The sequence below is a fragment of the Acipenser ruthenus genome, chromosome 7 (genome assembly GCF_902713425.1).
Source record: "Acipenser ruthenus chromosome 7, fAciRut3.2 maternal haplotype, whole genome shotgun sequence".
NCBI lineage: Eukaryota > Metazoa > Chordata > Actinopteri > Acipenseriformes > Acipenseridae > Acipenser > Acipenser ruthenus.
Window position 1 is genome coordinate 60,292,499 of NC_081195.1, and position 16,239 is coordinate 60,308,737.

Consider the following 16,239-nt stretch of genomic DNA (forward strand, 5'->3'; position numbering starts at 1 on the left):
CTGGTATCTTGTTTATTTGAGAAACAAATTGCAAAAAGCTTTTAATCTGCATCCGAGTGACCCAAAAGATAACCTTGTCTAAGAATTTCAGTTGAACAGCTCAAGAAATCCTTAACATGCTGACATGTTCTTATTATACATGACAATCACATTAGGGAAACAGCAATAGAAATGTAAATTGCATTCAAATAAGAGAACAAGGAATACATAAACTTGAATGTATTTCAGTCTTTTCCTTTTTGCAAAAATTATATTTGCTGAATGGTTTGAATAAATCCAATGGTATGTGTTCAATGTAGAGAAAAGAGATTAAATTAAGTTTGCTTTATGAATATATTACTGTATGTCATTTTCCATATGCAAAGAATAGTAAATAATCATTTTGTTTTGCACAACTTGTTAAACTATACTTAATTCCAGTCTAGACAAGGACATTTGATATGCTATGCAAAATCCAAAAACAAGACTGTAGTATATAATAAATATAGTTTTCCATCTTCGCAAGCCTTTAAAAAAAAAAAAAAAAAAAGTGGATTTCCTGACACGATCAAGATTTATTTAATTCAAAGCTGACATTGTTGCAAACTGAACAGGTACAGTCGTATGCTGAGTAAGCACCTTTCACTAATTGACTGTAATAAAAATAATGACAGTATGAAGAATGTATGCCAGTTATCTTATTATTTAATATCCTCATGAACATTATATGTACTCCTCAATTATTTCAAATGGAATACATCAACTTGCAGGCAGTGGGACTTCCCAGTAGTTTTCTAATCCCTTACACCCAGTACAAAACGCCTCTGCTTGATGTTCAGCAACACAGACATGCGACATAAATATTGTATTTGTTTTCCATTAAGACACAAGATAGTTATATGATAGAAGATAGACTTTCTGAAAGTAGAACAAATCCAACAAGACTTTACAGCAATAACAACAAGGTCTATCGGCTACTAAAAAGGCAAAATGAACTACAGTTGAACCATTTTCTATAAAGTGCTGTATGAATGTGGATGGATTTTCTATATAAGGTACAGGTGTTTGGATAATGGGGAATTTATGACTACCAGTCCACCCGTCTTACAATTCCGGGCACCAGAGATTAAATGCTGTTGGAGAAGATGTGCCAAATGGATTATAAAACTGTGAGACTATATTTATGAAATACACTTCAAGTGTCTAAAAGCAATTTAAGGTCACATAAACTTAACACCACTATTTGAGGCAAATTAAAATACAGCAAGACCTGGTTTAACCAATAACTACCATTTTATGGGTCTGGGAATATCAGTTAGTGTACTGTGCTCTCCTGCAATGTGATGTATTACTGTGAACATTACTCTTGTATGTGCCACAATTTAGCCTGTGAGTAATTTAAACATAGAAAGCAGAATGGAAATACAAACCCAGTATGTATTCTTGTTATTAGATGAGAAAGTGATGAGAGAAGTTTATTTTAGTTTGTTTATTGCAGTTTGACTTGCATTTTATTTCATAGCAGTCCAGTAAACAATTGTAAATTGGGGTCATACTGATGCAATTGAGATTCTGAATAAGAGCGTTCCAGATTACCCAGTACAGTATGGTTTTACAAGGCTACAGCAGAAGCAGAGCACCATGTTCACACACAGTATTAATTACAGTATCAGTAAAACAAAAAAAAGTATTCATTGACCTACAACTATTGCAATAATAACCTTTTTTTTTTTTTTTTTTAATTTTATTTATTTTTAGAATTATTTTTACCCCCGATTTTCTCCCAATTTGGAATGCACAATTATTATTATTATTATTTTTCTCCTTCACCGTGACGATTCCCCCTCCGATCCCATAAGCCAATCGGTATCTTTTTACACCCAGGAACGAGACCAGATGTCTGCAGGCTACCGGCCTCTGGAGGACAAAGACTAGCCCAGCAATTCCCCCCTGCCCCCAAGCTCACTCGGTGCCTGGCCTGTAGGGGTCACCACAGAGCGTTGAGGAGAAACAGTCTAAACCGGATCCCACCTCCCCAACCCCGGGAGAGCCAAAGCCAATGCAGCGCCCCCCCGGAACCCCCAGCGAAGACCAGTTGCCTCACAATTATAACCATTTCAACGAAACTGACAGACGGACCCTGTAAAGATTGCTGATCGTAACCTTTGGCATACTAAAAATGTCTTGTCTATGGAAATAAGGACCTTTTCAGATTTTGCATTGCCTCAAGCACACTTAAATCATTGCCTCATAGTGAAGACTCTCTAAATATCAAAAATGGTACTTGCTAAGTTGGTTCTGGCTTTGAAATACCAGCAGTTTTTTTCTGTCTTTGTATTAGGCTGCTATCTAGTAGTCTTAGTATTTAATTAGAATAGTGAATAGATGAAACAGTATCATCTTATCAAAACAAACTACATGTACTTTTTTTTCCATTTATTGTCCTCTTTTTGAAAATTTTAGTCCAATTCGTATAAAGTGTTGATGCAAGACAGCCCTCTGAGACCCAAAGCTTTGTACACCGGAGCGCACTGTTGACAGCAACTTTAATGCTACAATATAACAAAACATGACAATTCTAAAAATAAAGAACTTGTGAGATTAAAAATAAATAGGGAGCGAGTTTTATAATGAGGTATTTCAGTTTAAAGAAAAAACTATTTCTTACTTAAAAAGGCAAAGGGCATCAGTCAGAATCTGACCTCATTTTATGGTACGTTCCGGGATCTGGCTCACAACCTGTGCAGTAAATTAATCTCTAAACAACAGAGCCTGTTATCCCCATTATTTAAATGCTGAATTTAAACATTTGTATCAATGGATATTGCAGTGGACCTTCTTACATCAGAGTTTAATTTACAAAGCCTTAACATAATAGATACAACTGTAGACCTAAGCTGTGTGCTGATATAATTCACAGAAAACTCTCTGAGTTGTGGTCTGCACCAGGACTGCCTCTGTATTACTTTACTCAAACTGGGCACCTGAAAAGCTGTGTTACCTTAGGCAATTGTACTGTTGCTGTGATGAATTACATTTAATTTAACTTCGGTGTACGTGAGTTGGAGCCATCTCAGTTACTGATCTCCACATATTAACTAATAGATACATACACAGCCTGAAACAAAGGTACCTCTCACACCCAGCTGGAGAGGTCTGCAGTTTCAGTTATACATCTATGCACATTCTTTAGGATTACATTTTTGGGGTTTTACTGTATTTAGAAAATGATACACAGAAATCAAGTTATTGGTGTTCAGAAACCAGTAATGAATTGGTTTGCTGTCAGCTGTCATAACAATGGTACTGTTGTCCATTTATTAAAACCACCATTCAGTATGATGGGCAGAAAATCTTGTGAAATGAATTGGCTTCTGACCCCTCTGAAGTCAGTGAGGTCAGGTTTGAGGTACACTAATGAAACAATACAGGAAAAAAACATAGCACTGTGCTTGCTCATTATCCAACTGTTATTGATTGCTATTGACAGGTTTCTTTATCTTCCAATGCTCTCAATCTGTCACCTTCCCAGTGCACTAAAATTGAACCATCAGCATCAGCATGTTACACCCAACAAATCCAACAAATTCATACTCATTTTACTTTAATACTGTTTTCTACTTTAAATTGAAATACTGAAGTCAGCATATAAACATCACAGTATTTTTTTATATATATTGGGGCACTGTATCCCATGAGCTGTGTATTTATGTACTGATTGTAAGTGGTTTTATGTACACAGAAAGACAATATTGTGTTATGGGTGTGTGCATGTTAGGTGCATGTGTCTGTTCTTTGTCTAGAATTACAGTACATTATTGATGTACTTGATTATTGGATTACCCATCTGAAGTGCTGCTGGATTTCATTTTGAAGTTGATTTGTGAAATACATTACATCGGTGTGCATTATTTTTCAGATTGATGTTAAAATCCAATCACTTCATGAAAGTCTTTTTCAAAGATTTCCTTGAGATTTAGGAAATCTAGGCTGATACAGTCCTTCAAGTAAAATTGTAGGTGAAATAAGTGAAAATGGTTGACAACATGTTGGCTTTATTATCATTTTTGGAGAACTATCTCCCCCTAGAGGAAGAAGATGTCAGAACTATATTTGTGTAGAAGGAAGGAGGTGCATTAAGAAGCTAGAGGCTAATTTGTCAAATATTCAGTTGTTTGGCTTCCTGTCAGTGTTTCATGTTCAGCTTCATTCATAGCAAATTAGAACTACTGTATAGTGCCACACTCAATCACTCTCGCACATGACCTGAATGTCTAGTATTAAACACTGCTTTGTGTTACTTCTCTTTTGGTTAATTTATCCAGCTAAAGATCTAATCCTGAATAGGAGGGAAAGCATTAAGTGGGTCTGACTACTTATGTATGAAATACATATCATCAATGAATCTTCATTCAATCTTAAAAATTCTTATTTCATTGTACTTAAACAGCGACAGCAAAATGATGTGATGGCCTTATTACTCCCATGAGCTAGGGAGGGAGCTGCTGGGCTTGGTTTGCTTCATCGTACTACAGCTACGACTCCTGGTCAGACGCATGAGACCAGAGAGAGAGAGCTCCAGGCCGTCCTCTAGGTCTCAGTATCTTAGTAACATCCTCTGCCTCAGCTTGCTGGGTGAAAGTGATAATTGGTTAGGGGAGGAGCAGTAGACGCCTGTTGATGTTTAGTCTTCATGGGTAGGTACGTCAGGTGACATTCAAATTGGGGAGAAAACTTTTTTTTTTTTTAAAGAAAATCTAAAACTGGTCTAAAGAAGGGGGTTGAAACTTATTTGAGGGTCTCCTTACATTATTTTTTTTATGGTTTCTCTGAGGGTCAGTATTAAAGCTGCTAAGTTTACATTTATGTGTAAACTACTAAGTTTAAACGATGGGTGGGGTGCTTTCAAGAAAAATACTGGTACATTACATTAAAAAACAAAAAATTAAAACTGGTGCAGATAGCTTTTTTATTTGGTAATGATATTCGGATTTAAAAAAAAAAAAAGCCAACAACATAAAGTATTTTCTTACGACAGATGTATTACAGAGAGAGCTGTAATAAAATGTTTGTGTAGGTTTAAGGCTATGTTCAAGATATCATCAAAGTTGAAAATTGCAATGTGCTATTAAATGAAAAACATATTTCAAAACATTTATAAAGAAATAGTACATGCTTCACATGGGACACTTCCATCTGTAATGAGTGAGAAAAGACTTCGGTTTAGGTCATTGGTCGTGGAAGGGTACCAATGGCATTGTTGAACAGTTATTGTGGTTGCACATTCAATTAGTAAACTGAATCCTCTGCTGCTGGTTAACACAAAGCCATTAATGAAGACTCAATAGGATAGCTATTCCACTGGGTATAACATTCACAGCTTAAATCAATGGGGTTGTCAACCTCTCTGTAAATAACATGTTCAAAAAAATGGTGTAGTAGCACCTTAGCGTTTAGGTCACATAATAGCTCTCCCCATTTATTGCTTCTTGTTTTTAGTACTGCATTTTAATCATAACACCAATTAAAAATGTATGCTATTCTCAAGGGGAAGAGATGTAGCATAGGTATGTTGTTTTCAGCTTTAATTCTAATATCATTACACGTGAAATTGTTTTATGTTAAATTTTTCATACAAATGTTTACATGGCTGCACAATGTAGTTAAACATTCTTAAAATGCTTAGGTTATATGCCTAATCATTAGTGTCACTTTACAATTTGAAAAGTGTTAAAATAATAAGCTGCTGTTTCCTGTGTGGTTTTCTAAATTGTATTTTTTTTTTTTTTTTAAATATAGGTGTAAAATTTATTCGTGAAGAGTGTTTATTTATTTATTTATTTATTTATTTAACTATTCCGATGCCATGTAAAAACCTGTAAGCTTGATTTTACATAACTGTCAGACTCTTCAGTTTAAAGGACATTGTATCTGTTCAGATCAGATAATAACTGTGTGTCCCCTTTCCGCCTGTTCAAATCCATGTTGTCCCTGTGGCTTACAATGCTGAGCACTGTATTCTTGTGCCCTCTGGTGGTTCAACAAAGTATATTTTCTTGTTTGTCTTTTAATTTGCTCAGTTACAGCTGACAAGGACGTTCAGTTTATATCTGTTTATGGACCCTGTGCACCCAGCAGTTTTAATCTACACATATCCAGACTGCCTAAACACCAAACACAGAAATGTGTTCATACTGTATATTTTGATATAAGGAATTTACCTCACATGTTTGCACCATTTCAGCCCCCACACCCCTTGCCATCAACCATCATTACAGCTTGACCCCCCACCCAACGTGTTATTACTGTACATCATCAGTCCAAATTAAAATGAAACCTGTATAGGGAAAGGTTTCCTACCACTTTTTTCAAGGGCACCAAAATAAAATAAATAAATAAATAAACTAGGTTTGCAACGGAGGAAAAGCAAAACAACAGTGATCAACATAACCATGTGACGTGGCCCACCATCACATACTGGACTTTTGTAGGAATTATGCCATGAAATATTAAAAGAATATTTAAAAAAACAAAACTCTTTTAGCCCCGGAAACTCAGAAACATTTCTCTTTGTATGTCAGTATCGCCCACTCCAACAGCTGCAGGCTACAGCGCAGGAGGAACAGTGTGTTTGTTTTCATTAACAGTACGAGTACATGCCCGCAATTAAAACCCATGCAAGTTGTAATACAATGTATGTTAAAATGAGATTTTCATTAATTGCAAATACTTTTCCCTGGGGTTAAAAAGACCTGTTTATATAAAACTGGAAAGATTTTATTGTGGTCAACTGAGGTAACACATAAAGATGGAGCTCGACCCAATTCGGGCCAATTTTAAAAAGCGTGTCACCTGGTATTTTCAAAAAAAATGATGTAGACGTAAACAAAGCTGATTTTGTCAGGGGAAATCTTATGCAAAGTCCACCTGAATATGACTCCAGAATTAAAATAAACACACCTTTTAAGGTTAAGTAACTTCAGATGTCATTTTATTTCCCTTACATTTCAATCACTATGAGTGCTTCTGGGTTCTTTTGCCATTTTGCATTATTATAATTTTTCTCTAAATCCTTTATTTGGTTGCGAGTGTCTGGAGTATCCTATGTGCTGTGACTGAAGAGTCTTCCTCATTCCACTCAAATCATGTGACACTATGACTTTGTGACCCAGCTACTCTACATAGACCGAGGGGGTGGGGCTGACAGTGAAAGGTCACATGGTCAAACTGGAATGAAATGAGGAAGGCTGTTCAGTCCCAGCATTTAAGACAGAGGTGCCCAATCACAGTCCTTTTAACAGGTCAAATTAGATAATGAACTACTTTAGTGTTTGTATGGAGGTTTAATTGTTTCAATTAAACAACTAAGACCAGGGTTGGAACAAAGAGCAGAACTGGAAAGGCGCAACAAAACGGAGAAACACACAGGACTGCACACACTATAGAATAGTACGGGAGATGTAAAAACAGCAATTAACATCACATTTGAAGCTACTTACTCCATAAAACTACAAATCACTGGATTAAGTGTTTTTCTTGATATTTTACAAATCACAAGATTACACTAAAAATCTTTAGATTTTACACGATTTTATATTTTATTTTTTCACACGTGCACTCATTATATAAGACTCATGTACACAAATTGTATCCATAGGAATAAGTGCAACAAAGAAAGTGCATTACAGTTCAGCTGTACATAAATTGAACATTTAATATAAAACCAGCAATGAATGAAAAGAATTAGGAAACAGGAAAAGAGAAAAGCTGGCTTGACATATTGCACATTATAAATCTATCCATCACAGACTCTACAGAGGACATGAGGTAACAGAACCTAACACTACAGAAATTCAGATCGTTATTGAAAGCAGATGTAGTTTTAGCCTTCTTGAGTATTAACTGATAAGGAGTATTATGTACACTTCAGCATAAATCATGTATACATTTAAACTACATCAAGGTCTACCATCTTCTGCATGTTTTAATTTGATATCAAACTAATATGAGAAATGTGTTACCATAACCTTTAGTTTACAAATTAGATTTGAATGTTTTAAATCTGGCCGTCATATTATTATTATTATATATTTTTTTAAAGATGAACCTGCTGACATTAATGAGTATCCATTCCTGGAAAAGTACAATTACCTTTCTTTTTTGTTTGTTTTTACTGGATTACTGCTAACAATAAAAAAAAAGTCTGTATATATTTACTACATTTGGGTAGATAAGAACTACAAACAAACTGAGGTCTACCAATTGGAACTTCCTAATTGCAGGGTGTTCTAAAATGGGCCCAATATGAATTGTATTGCAAATGTGAGTAAATGTTGAGGTTATGTCTGCAGCACATTCTTTATATAAAAATATATATATTACTATATATATATGATTAAAGATTAGGTGTATGTGAAGAAACAATCACAATCCTACTCATGAATAACAATTCACTCAAGGTTTTAGTTTGACAAAATGTTAAATATGACTGCATTATTGAAAAAAAAACAAAAAAAAAAACACTAGATACTTAAATCTGATTGTTTGGTGTTAACAACTGTATCCAAGAAGGTAAGAAACATTGTAACTTATGATCCTGAACAGTCTGTGTATGTGGTGACCATATTTCCTCTTCGTTGTGTGACAGTTCTGCAGTGCTGCTTCCCAGATGCTTGAAACCTGTTCTCAGTTCGTACTGTGTGCCTCCGAGTATTGTCCAAACTACTGAAGGAAAACATATTTTCCATGTCTTCAAACATGTCGTCAAAGACCCCCCCTCCAAAAGAGAACTCTTGAAAATGTCGCTTGTGTTTCCGGTGGGCTTCCTGGTGAGCTCTGAAGTGATTTTCAAAATGCTTTTTTTGACGAGCTTGGTGATTCTGACTGAACACGTCAAAATCTTTAAACATATCATCGAAGTTAAAATTGAATGGCTGATCAAAATGATGTCCATTCCCACCTTCAGAATTTGTAAACGCCCGATAGTCAAACTGATCATACTCTTTTCTTCTTTTCTCATCTGACAAGGTTTCATATGCTGGAAATAAAATAAATTGAAACAACTCAGTATCAACAATGCAGTAACAATAACAAACCATCTTAAATAACACTGCATGTTTAGTTTATTTTTTTAAAATATGCAATCTATTTCATATACCACTTAAAGTCAGTTAATACAATTTAAATCATGAATCAGATGTTCAAAAAAAACTACTTACCTTCAGCTATTTCCCTGAACTTTGCCTCAGCATCAGGGCTCTTATTTTTGTCTGGGTGGTATTTCATTGCAAGCTTGTGAAAGGCCTTCTTTATCTGCCGTTCAGATGCACTTTTTGGCACTCCCAGAATATCGTAGTAGTCCTTTTTTGCCAATATTAATTCTGATATCATTAATATACAAATAGCAAATGTTAAGGCTGCCTGTGCTGATGCCATATTTCCCTGGAGGGGAAAAAAATAATAATTTAATTAGTAAAAAAATAAATAAAAAACAAACAATAAGAACAAAAATGGATATGCTGCTTAATTTGAAAAGAAACATCATGGTTTGGGAGCGGTGATTCTGACAAACTTCATGTTTAGGTCTGGCCGTAGTAATCAAGCCCAATGAGTTTGATTTTTTAACTGCAGTACCACTGATAACTGCCTGGCACGGTTTCTACACATGTATAAAACATTACTATCCATCAACTGCCCGCAACTTCAAAAAAATATCTAACTACAAATGACCGGCAGTTAATACAAAATAATAACATACACTAGACTGTAACTGAAACTCAAAAGCACGCAGCCTAGTAACTAACAAACATTAAACAGTATCCAGACATTAGTAATTTAGTATTAAGAGTAAACCTAAACGTTCGTTATTAACGTTAGCAGTCGCAGCCTCGTAGCAGTAGTCCCTGCATTTCTCAGAATAAAATTGTATATTGCCCTGGGGTACGTACAGCTAACTTCGTTCATGTCTAGTTGGCCAATGACAGTTATAAAACCTTGCAATACAAACTCAGTATCATAAAGCCAATTACATCAATACCTTGGTTCCTTTTAACTTTTCCAAGACCTTAAAATTGTACATTATTTATTTAAAATCAATGTAATACACTCGTACTGTGCTGCTTTGCGATAGCATAATTAAGGGCCAAACCACTTCTAGCTGATTTTAATAACACATAAAATTCATATTTTTACATTTAAAAAAAGTCTATATCCTATTTATGGTTGTTATTATTTGAAATAACATGTTTTGGGTTTTTTTTACCTACCAAAGCCTACGACTGTACTCCGTTCAATAAAGTCCGACACAGCTGACGCTACTGCAAACTGACATTCCACTTTATGACAGTGAATTCCAGAACCGCAACAACACGAAGCGCAAACCCATTGGCTCATAGCGTTACCAGGTGACCCCTCTCATTTCGAGCACGTGGAAGACTATTATCTGAAGCACTGACGTCACCTCCGACTCCAACGCCTATCACCCGGAATTAGAAGCTTGCAGTGTGTGAGAGACATCTGCGTTGTTTATTTCTGTTCCTTGTATTTAGCCCGCAGGTTGTGATATGCCCCGTTACTGTTCTGCAAATTTCTGTAAAAATCGTGGAGGCCTATCTTCAAAAGATAATAGGAAAATTAGTTTCTACCCGTAAGTTTTGTTGTTTTAAATGTTCTTTTTAAACTAATCAGTGGAGTAGTTTTATACAAGTACTGTTATCATTAGGAACTGGAACAACTGTGTGTGTGTGTATATATATATATATATATATATATATATATATATATATATATATAATCGTTTTTAACTCCGTTCTGTTCGTATATGTGTTACTATATTGACTTTGAAAACTTTACATTGACATTAAAAACGAATGTCTGCTTTGTTGTGGCAGAGTATGAGCAAATAATCAAATTTAAGGATATTAACTTTGCTTTTACAACTAGTGATATAAGAAGTATTGAAGTATTGCATCTGTTTGCAAATAATACAAAATACAAGAGGAATCAATTCACTAAGCAGCAGAAGTAATTTAAATTGATTTACTTTGAAAAACAACAATTGCTGCATTTATTTTGACATTTTACTGTCCCGTTACATATCATTTAAAGTCCCTGCATTTTGGTAACACAATGTATCATACACAATTCAACACAATATTTAAAAATAAAGGCAGTAAACAAAATCACAATCTGTATGGATAGAAATAGGACTTCCATTGCAATCAATTTGATCTGTTTCAGGTTTTACTGTGTGATTCATTTTCCAGGTACAGGAAAATGACAGGCTTATCTAAGCACAAATTAAAGCCTGTCAAGTTTCAGTCTACTCTACAGTTTCCACCCACAGACTGTACCCTCCTTATGACTGGAACTCTGTATAATAAATGAACATGTATCAGTGGTTGAGAAAAAAATATGCAGTAGGGAGGGATTTAAAAACATCCATGCTGTGCATCTTGCAGATTAAGATGAAGACACTGTTATTGTATGACATAACTACTCTGTTTAAACATATTTCTAAACAGACAATAATAGAAAATATTTGAATATTTAAAATAGTCTGATTTACCAGGATGTGAAATGTGTGAAGGGCATTGTGATTGGCATAGTGGTTGGATAATGTTGTACAATGCCTATTTATCTTATGTAACCAGGCATTTTTCTTTATATTTTATTTCAAAAAGGTTTCCACTGCAAGATAAAGAAAGGCTTCAGAAATGGACAGTGAACATGAAACGAGGAGCGTGGCTCCCCAGTAAACATCAGTATTTATGTAGTGATCATTTCACTCCAGACTCCTTTGATGTGCGCTGGGGTATACGGTATCTGAGGCACAATGCTGTACCTACAGTTTTTGCATTCTTGCATGATCAACATGGCTCACAAGCAATACAGGTAATGAATACAAATAATAATGATAAATAATGCTTTTCAGATCAGTTATTGGGAATGGTGTGCATTTCAAAGCATATTTGAAATGGAATAGGTTTCTGTATTATGGGAATATGTATTACCCATTGACAGGAGCCTGTTCGTGTCAAGGGAGATCTAAACATGCACCAGGTCACAAGCTGTGACCATGAATGCCAAAAGAGGAACTTGATGCCATTGAGGCTACAGAGGAAATATGTTTTTCCCCCCAGTTAATTTCAATTAAGTGAGCCTCCTCTGTGGTACAAAAGTATATGTTTATTGAGTAAATAATATACAATATTTTGGTTTATAATTATACCAAAATCTTAGTGTTGCATTTCTGTACATTGAAGTATGTTGTGTATTAAACTCAGCAGGATTGTACATGTATTGGTCTCAAAAGTAGTTTTTTTTATAATACCTTTTTTATGATATTATTTTCCAGGAGGAATGGTCTAGGCCACATACAAGAAAGAAAAAAGCAGTGCCAAAGGAAAAGGCAGATGATAGCAATGACATAAATACATTTGTTAAACCTTCTCCTTCAACGAAGAAAAAATCTTTGCTTTTAAAAAAGCAAGATAAAACAGAAAAAGCAGACAGCCCTCAAATTGAATGTGTTGAAAAGGAAAACTCAGAGACAGCTCCCTCTGTGGAATCAGAAGGACAAAACTGCCAAAAGGAAAACATAAAACTAAATGACCAGGAAGGTGCACATTCTTTTGAGATACTTAACACAAATGCTTCAGCTGTAGACACCACAAACAGTGCTCAAGATGCAAAAGAAGAACTGAAGGAAAAGTTCATATCAGTCAAGTCTGAGCCCCCATCTGATAATGAGTCCACTGAAAAGCAACTTGATTCAACGTCTCCAAGCACTTGGGAGTCTGTTGGAAACCGAGCTCCACGTCACTCTGTAGAACCAACGAATGAAACTTTAAATACAGACATTATTACAGGTCCTGTTGGGCATAATGAAGAAATTTGCGATTTAGTTGAACCACCTGAAACACAGCAGTGCACTGACACAGATCACATCTTTTTTTCTGAACATTCGTATTGCAGACAGGACACTGACAAGGAACATCTATGGAAAAAAATTGCCAGTCTACATGAAAAGATAACGGAGCTGGAGAAAAATGAAGAGAGAACAGTAGTTAAACTTAACTCACTTGCTAATCTTATTACACATTTAAAGCAGGAGAATATTGTTTCTGAAGAGAAGTTGAAGGTCTTGGAGAACTATTTTACAACGCTTGAGTTTTCTATGGTGCAATGATTTGAAGCAGGATACCACAGCATGTTTAAGCAGTGTCCTGTAAGTTGAAAGAGTGATGAAATAGCATTGGAAATTCAGTTTAGCTGCTTGATGGTAATGCAAGCATTACATTTAGTACTATTGAAATGGGTTATAGCTAATGCAATAATTCCATTAGTAATACTTGTTTCCTGAACTTCCATTTGCTATTTTAATTATGTATGCATTTATTTGCATCTTAATTAATAACATCTGATACCAGTTCAACTTTTCATATAAATTGCATCGTTACTTTTATAACATTAAAATACGTGTTGCCGTAACATACTGTATGCTTCTTTCAAAACTGCACCCAAGACTAACATAGTAAATACCGTAGAAGTGCTTAAGTACCCCCAGTGGTCCAGGATTTTATTTCAACCAGTGCACTGGAAAACAAGGCATGTTTAAAACAAATATTTAGTTCCTAGTTTAAACAAAATCTAGACCATTGGTATTATTTGTGGACCAGGATTACAAAACCCCTGCTTTAAGGTGTAGTCCCTTAGGTTAGCCTTGGGAAAATTTATTTTTTGAACAATTGCAATATTTAAACTGATGGTCTGCCTTTAATTCAATGTATTACACATATTCACTCAGATATTTATCAATCCACATTAAAAGTACACAAATACATTTTTTGACTGGTTTCCAAATGTCTCTTGTTGGCCAAAAACACTTACTTGACTTATAAATTAAACTAATTTTTATTTTTTGAGAGATAAAATCACTTCAATTGCAAACCATCTGCATAATAAGTAATGCAATGTAATATTATGTTATTTTTTTATATATATGAAATATATCACAATGGACGATACAAAATATCCATATCCACTATTCTGTATGTGTGCATAGCAGTGAGGCTAACATTTGTATACATATGCAAAAAGACCTGACTGGGTGTCAATATACAGACGCCTCGGGCCTTCAACGTATACGGACGCCCTAAATGGCTTCATTGCATTTATAATCCAGGTAAAACAGTGGATTTGAAGAAAAAAAAAAACATAAATCGTGTTTGGGGCAAAAAATTATTAGTTTTTTTTATTAAATGTCCTCACACCAAATAAAGTAGTCCCATGTACAACTTTGAACTACACACTAAATTAACATTAAAACATGTAAAAGAAAGTAAATCATTTTTTTGAACAGAAGTGATGAATAAAAATAAATTCAACGACGTCTCGAATTTCAGTAATTTGTTCAGGGTCTGTGCCAGAGAGGGGTGGATAGTGTGCACACGTGTCTTTTTGTGTTTTTCTTTAGTGTTTACAAACCACTAAAAATACATTATTTGAAGTGACAAAATCAGGGTAGGTGAGCATAAGGACAGCAATTTTTTTATTTTTTATTTTTTGGTATTCTTTTTCTGTTTTGCTGTCTTCCAGTTAATTTAATTGTTCTTCATCCAAATACTTACTACTTTGTGATTTTTTGCAGGTAATTCGTCACTCAGTTTCATAGTTCCAGCTGTACATCTGTAAGTGAGTGTATGCAAGATAGCTACCGATACTTAGTTTAAATTCTGTGAGGCAGCGCAGTGATCCATCCAATATACGGACAGCTGGAACCTTGCTCGACCAATCACATTGCTTGTTTCACGTTCCATTATGAGCCCTGGATTATAAAACTTTATTAACACCCCTCACTCCTAATTGGTTGGTCCTATTTTTTCACAAACTGCTGGTACATGGAACATGAACCACAGTCCATAATCTTCACGTCACTTTTCGGGCCCTTGGATTAGTTTTTATTGCCTGACCTTCAGGAATTGGGTTCTAAAACTGCAGCCTCCTCTATCAATTGTATCAGCTGGTTTTATAGACCTGGAGCACTAGGGATCTTGGACCACTGTAATGTAATCAGTCCAAGACTAGTGCTAGTTCCCAAACCATATAACCTTTATATCCAATCCATACATGGGCCTGCAATGTAAGGTTGCTTTTGAACACTGGGTTTGAGATAGGTAAGATTGTGAGCGTTAGATTGACAAATCTAATAGTGTTGCTAAAACACCAGAAATAATCAGCATCACACAGTTGTGTCATAAAGATCTTTAAACTGTAGGAAAAACATTGCCAGGCCAGCAGCTGTTCTTTTTAGAAAGTTGTGTCTGTAATAATATCCACCAATGAGCAGACAGCTGTTACTGTAACTTTCACACAAACACCTCAATGTGTGTCTCTTGCATAACAGGTCTTTGTTGAAGCACCTCATTAGTAAAATGTTCCCATCAATACAAGTTCTGGTAGGTATTATATAGTAGTCCTAATTTTTCGCTCAGTTTGTCTTTTTTTTTTTTAGACACAAGTTTAGTTAGGAAGCACTGAATCCTATCCACCAATCCATTGGAGTCTTTAATTAAAATATCTTGCTCTTACATCCTCCCTCCACCACCTAAGCTAAGATGTCTTCCTCTGGGTCCTGGAGAAGCTTTCACTCCTGCTTTGGTGATGCTCCTTAAGGGCTCTGCCATTGAGACTATATATATATATATATATATATATATATATATATATATATATATATATATATATATGAATCAGTGATTGGTTAAAACCTCATCATAGGAGAAAAAATAGATTGAACTATTGCCCTAACATCCTTACACCACTGGTCAATAGTCTGTCTGTCATGTGATTTGTTCACATCACTGTCAGTCCCGTCCCTTTTCAAAGGAGCACCTTTCTCCCCTGCACTCTTCACAAGAAAATGGCTGAACAGCGATTCTGTGAGTTAACAGAAAATTAATTACAAAACATGCTACAAAAGAAAGTGATTAAAACATCACTGTCACTGTTTTCTGACTCGATGAAAACAAATATGACAGGTGGGATATAAACTGGATAATGCAGCATTATTCCAAATTAATGTAAAAACAGCAATGTATTTAAATCTAAGTTGAATGTTACTGTTTTAATATCAACACTGCTTATAACTGTGAATGCAGACAGTTCATATAGTCAACCACAAAATAGCACATACACATTAGTAGTCATTTTTCTACATGTAACAGATAAGTGTCTAGAGATTGCATCAATGTACTGTAC

The 16,239-nt window shown here is 35.1% G+C and overlaps 2 protein-coding genes across 2 annotated transcripts; one reads left to right on the forward strand and one right to left on the reverse strand.

Annotated features, from left to right (window-relative positions):
* Positions 1 to 7,552: 7,552 nt before the first annotated feature.
* Positions 7,553 to 10,355, reverse strand: LOC117415116 (dnaJ homolog subfamily B member 9-like). Its single transcript, XM_034025090.3, has 3 exons — positions 10,245 to 10,355; positions 9,198 to 9,420; positions 7,553 to 9,016 (listed from the first exon to the last, which is right to left on the reverse strand). The coding sequence occupies exons 2-3, from the start codon at positions 9,412 to 9,414 to the stop codon at positions 8,568 to 8,570; spliced, it is 666 nt and encodes a 221-aa protein (XP_033880981.1). The 5' UTR covers positions 9,415 to 9,420; positions 10,245 to 10,355; the 3' UTR covers positions 7,553 to 8,567.
* A 36-nt stretch (positions 10,356 to 10,391) lies between these two features.
* Positions 10,392 to 15,054, forward strand: LOC117415344 (THAP domain-containing protein 5-like). Its single transcript, XM_034025571.3, has 3 exons — positions 10,392 to 10,624; positions 11,661 to 11,871; positions 12,335 to 15,054. The coding sequence occupies exons 1-3, from the start codon at positions 10,542 to 10,544 to the stop codon at positions 13,166 to 13,168; spliced, it is 1,128 nt and encodes a 375-aa protein (XP_033881462.3). The 5' UTR covers positions 10,392 to 10,541; the 3' UTR covers positions 13,169 to 15,054.
* Positions 15,055 to 16,239: the final 1,185 nt, after the last annotated feature.

Excerpts from the sequence above, each read along its gene's own strand:
- LOC117415116 (XM_034025090.3), bottom strand. The coding sequence starts at position 9,414 with ATGGCATCAGCACAGGCAGCCTTAACATTTGCTATTTGTATATTAATG. Across the intron at positions 9,017-9,197 it reads GTTCAGGGAAATAGCTGAAG|CATATGAAACCTTGTCAGAT; the intron begins GTAAGTAGTTTT and ends TTTTATTTCCAG.
- LOC117415344 (XM_034025571.3), top strand. The coding sequence starts at position 10,542 with ATGCCCCGTTACTGTTCTGCAAATTTCTGTAAAAATCGTGGAGGCCTA. Across the intron at positions 10,625-11,660 it reads AGGAAAATTAGTTTCTACCC|GTTTCCACTGCAAGATAAAG; the intron begins GTAAGTTTTGTT and ends TATTTCAAAAAG. Across the intron at positions 11,872-12,334 it reads ATGGCTCACAAGCAATACAG|GAGGAATGGTCTAGGCCACA; the intron begins GTAATGAATACA and ends ATTATTTTCCAG.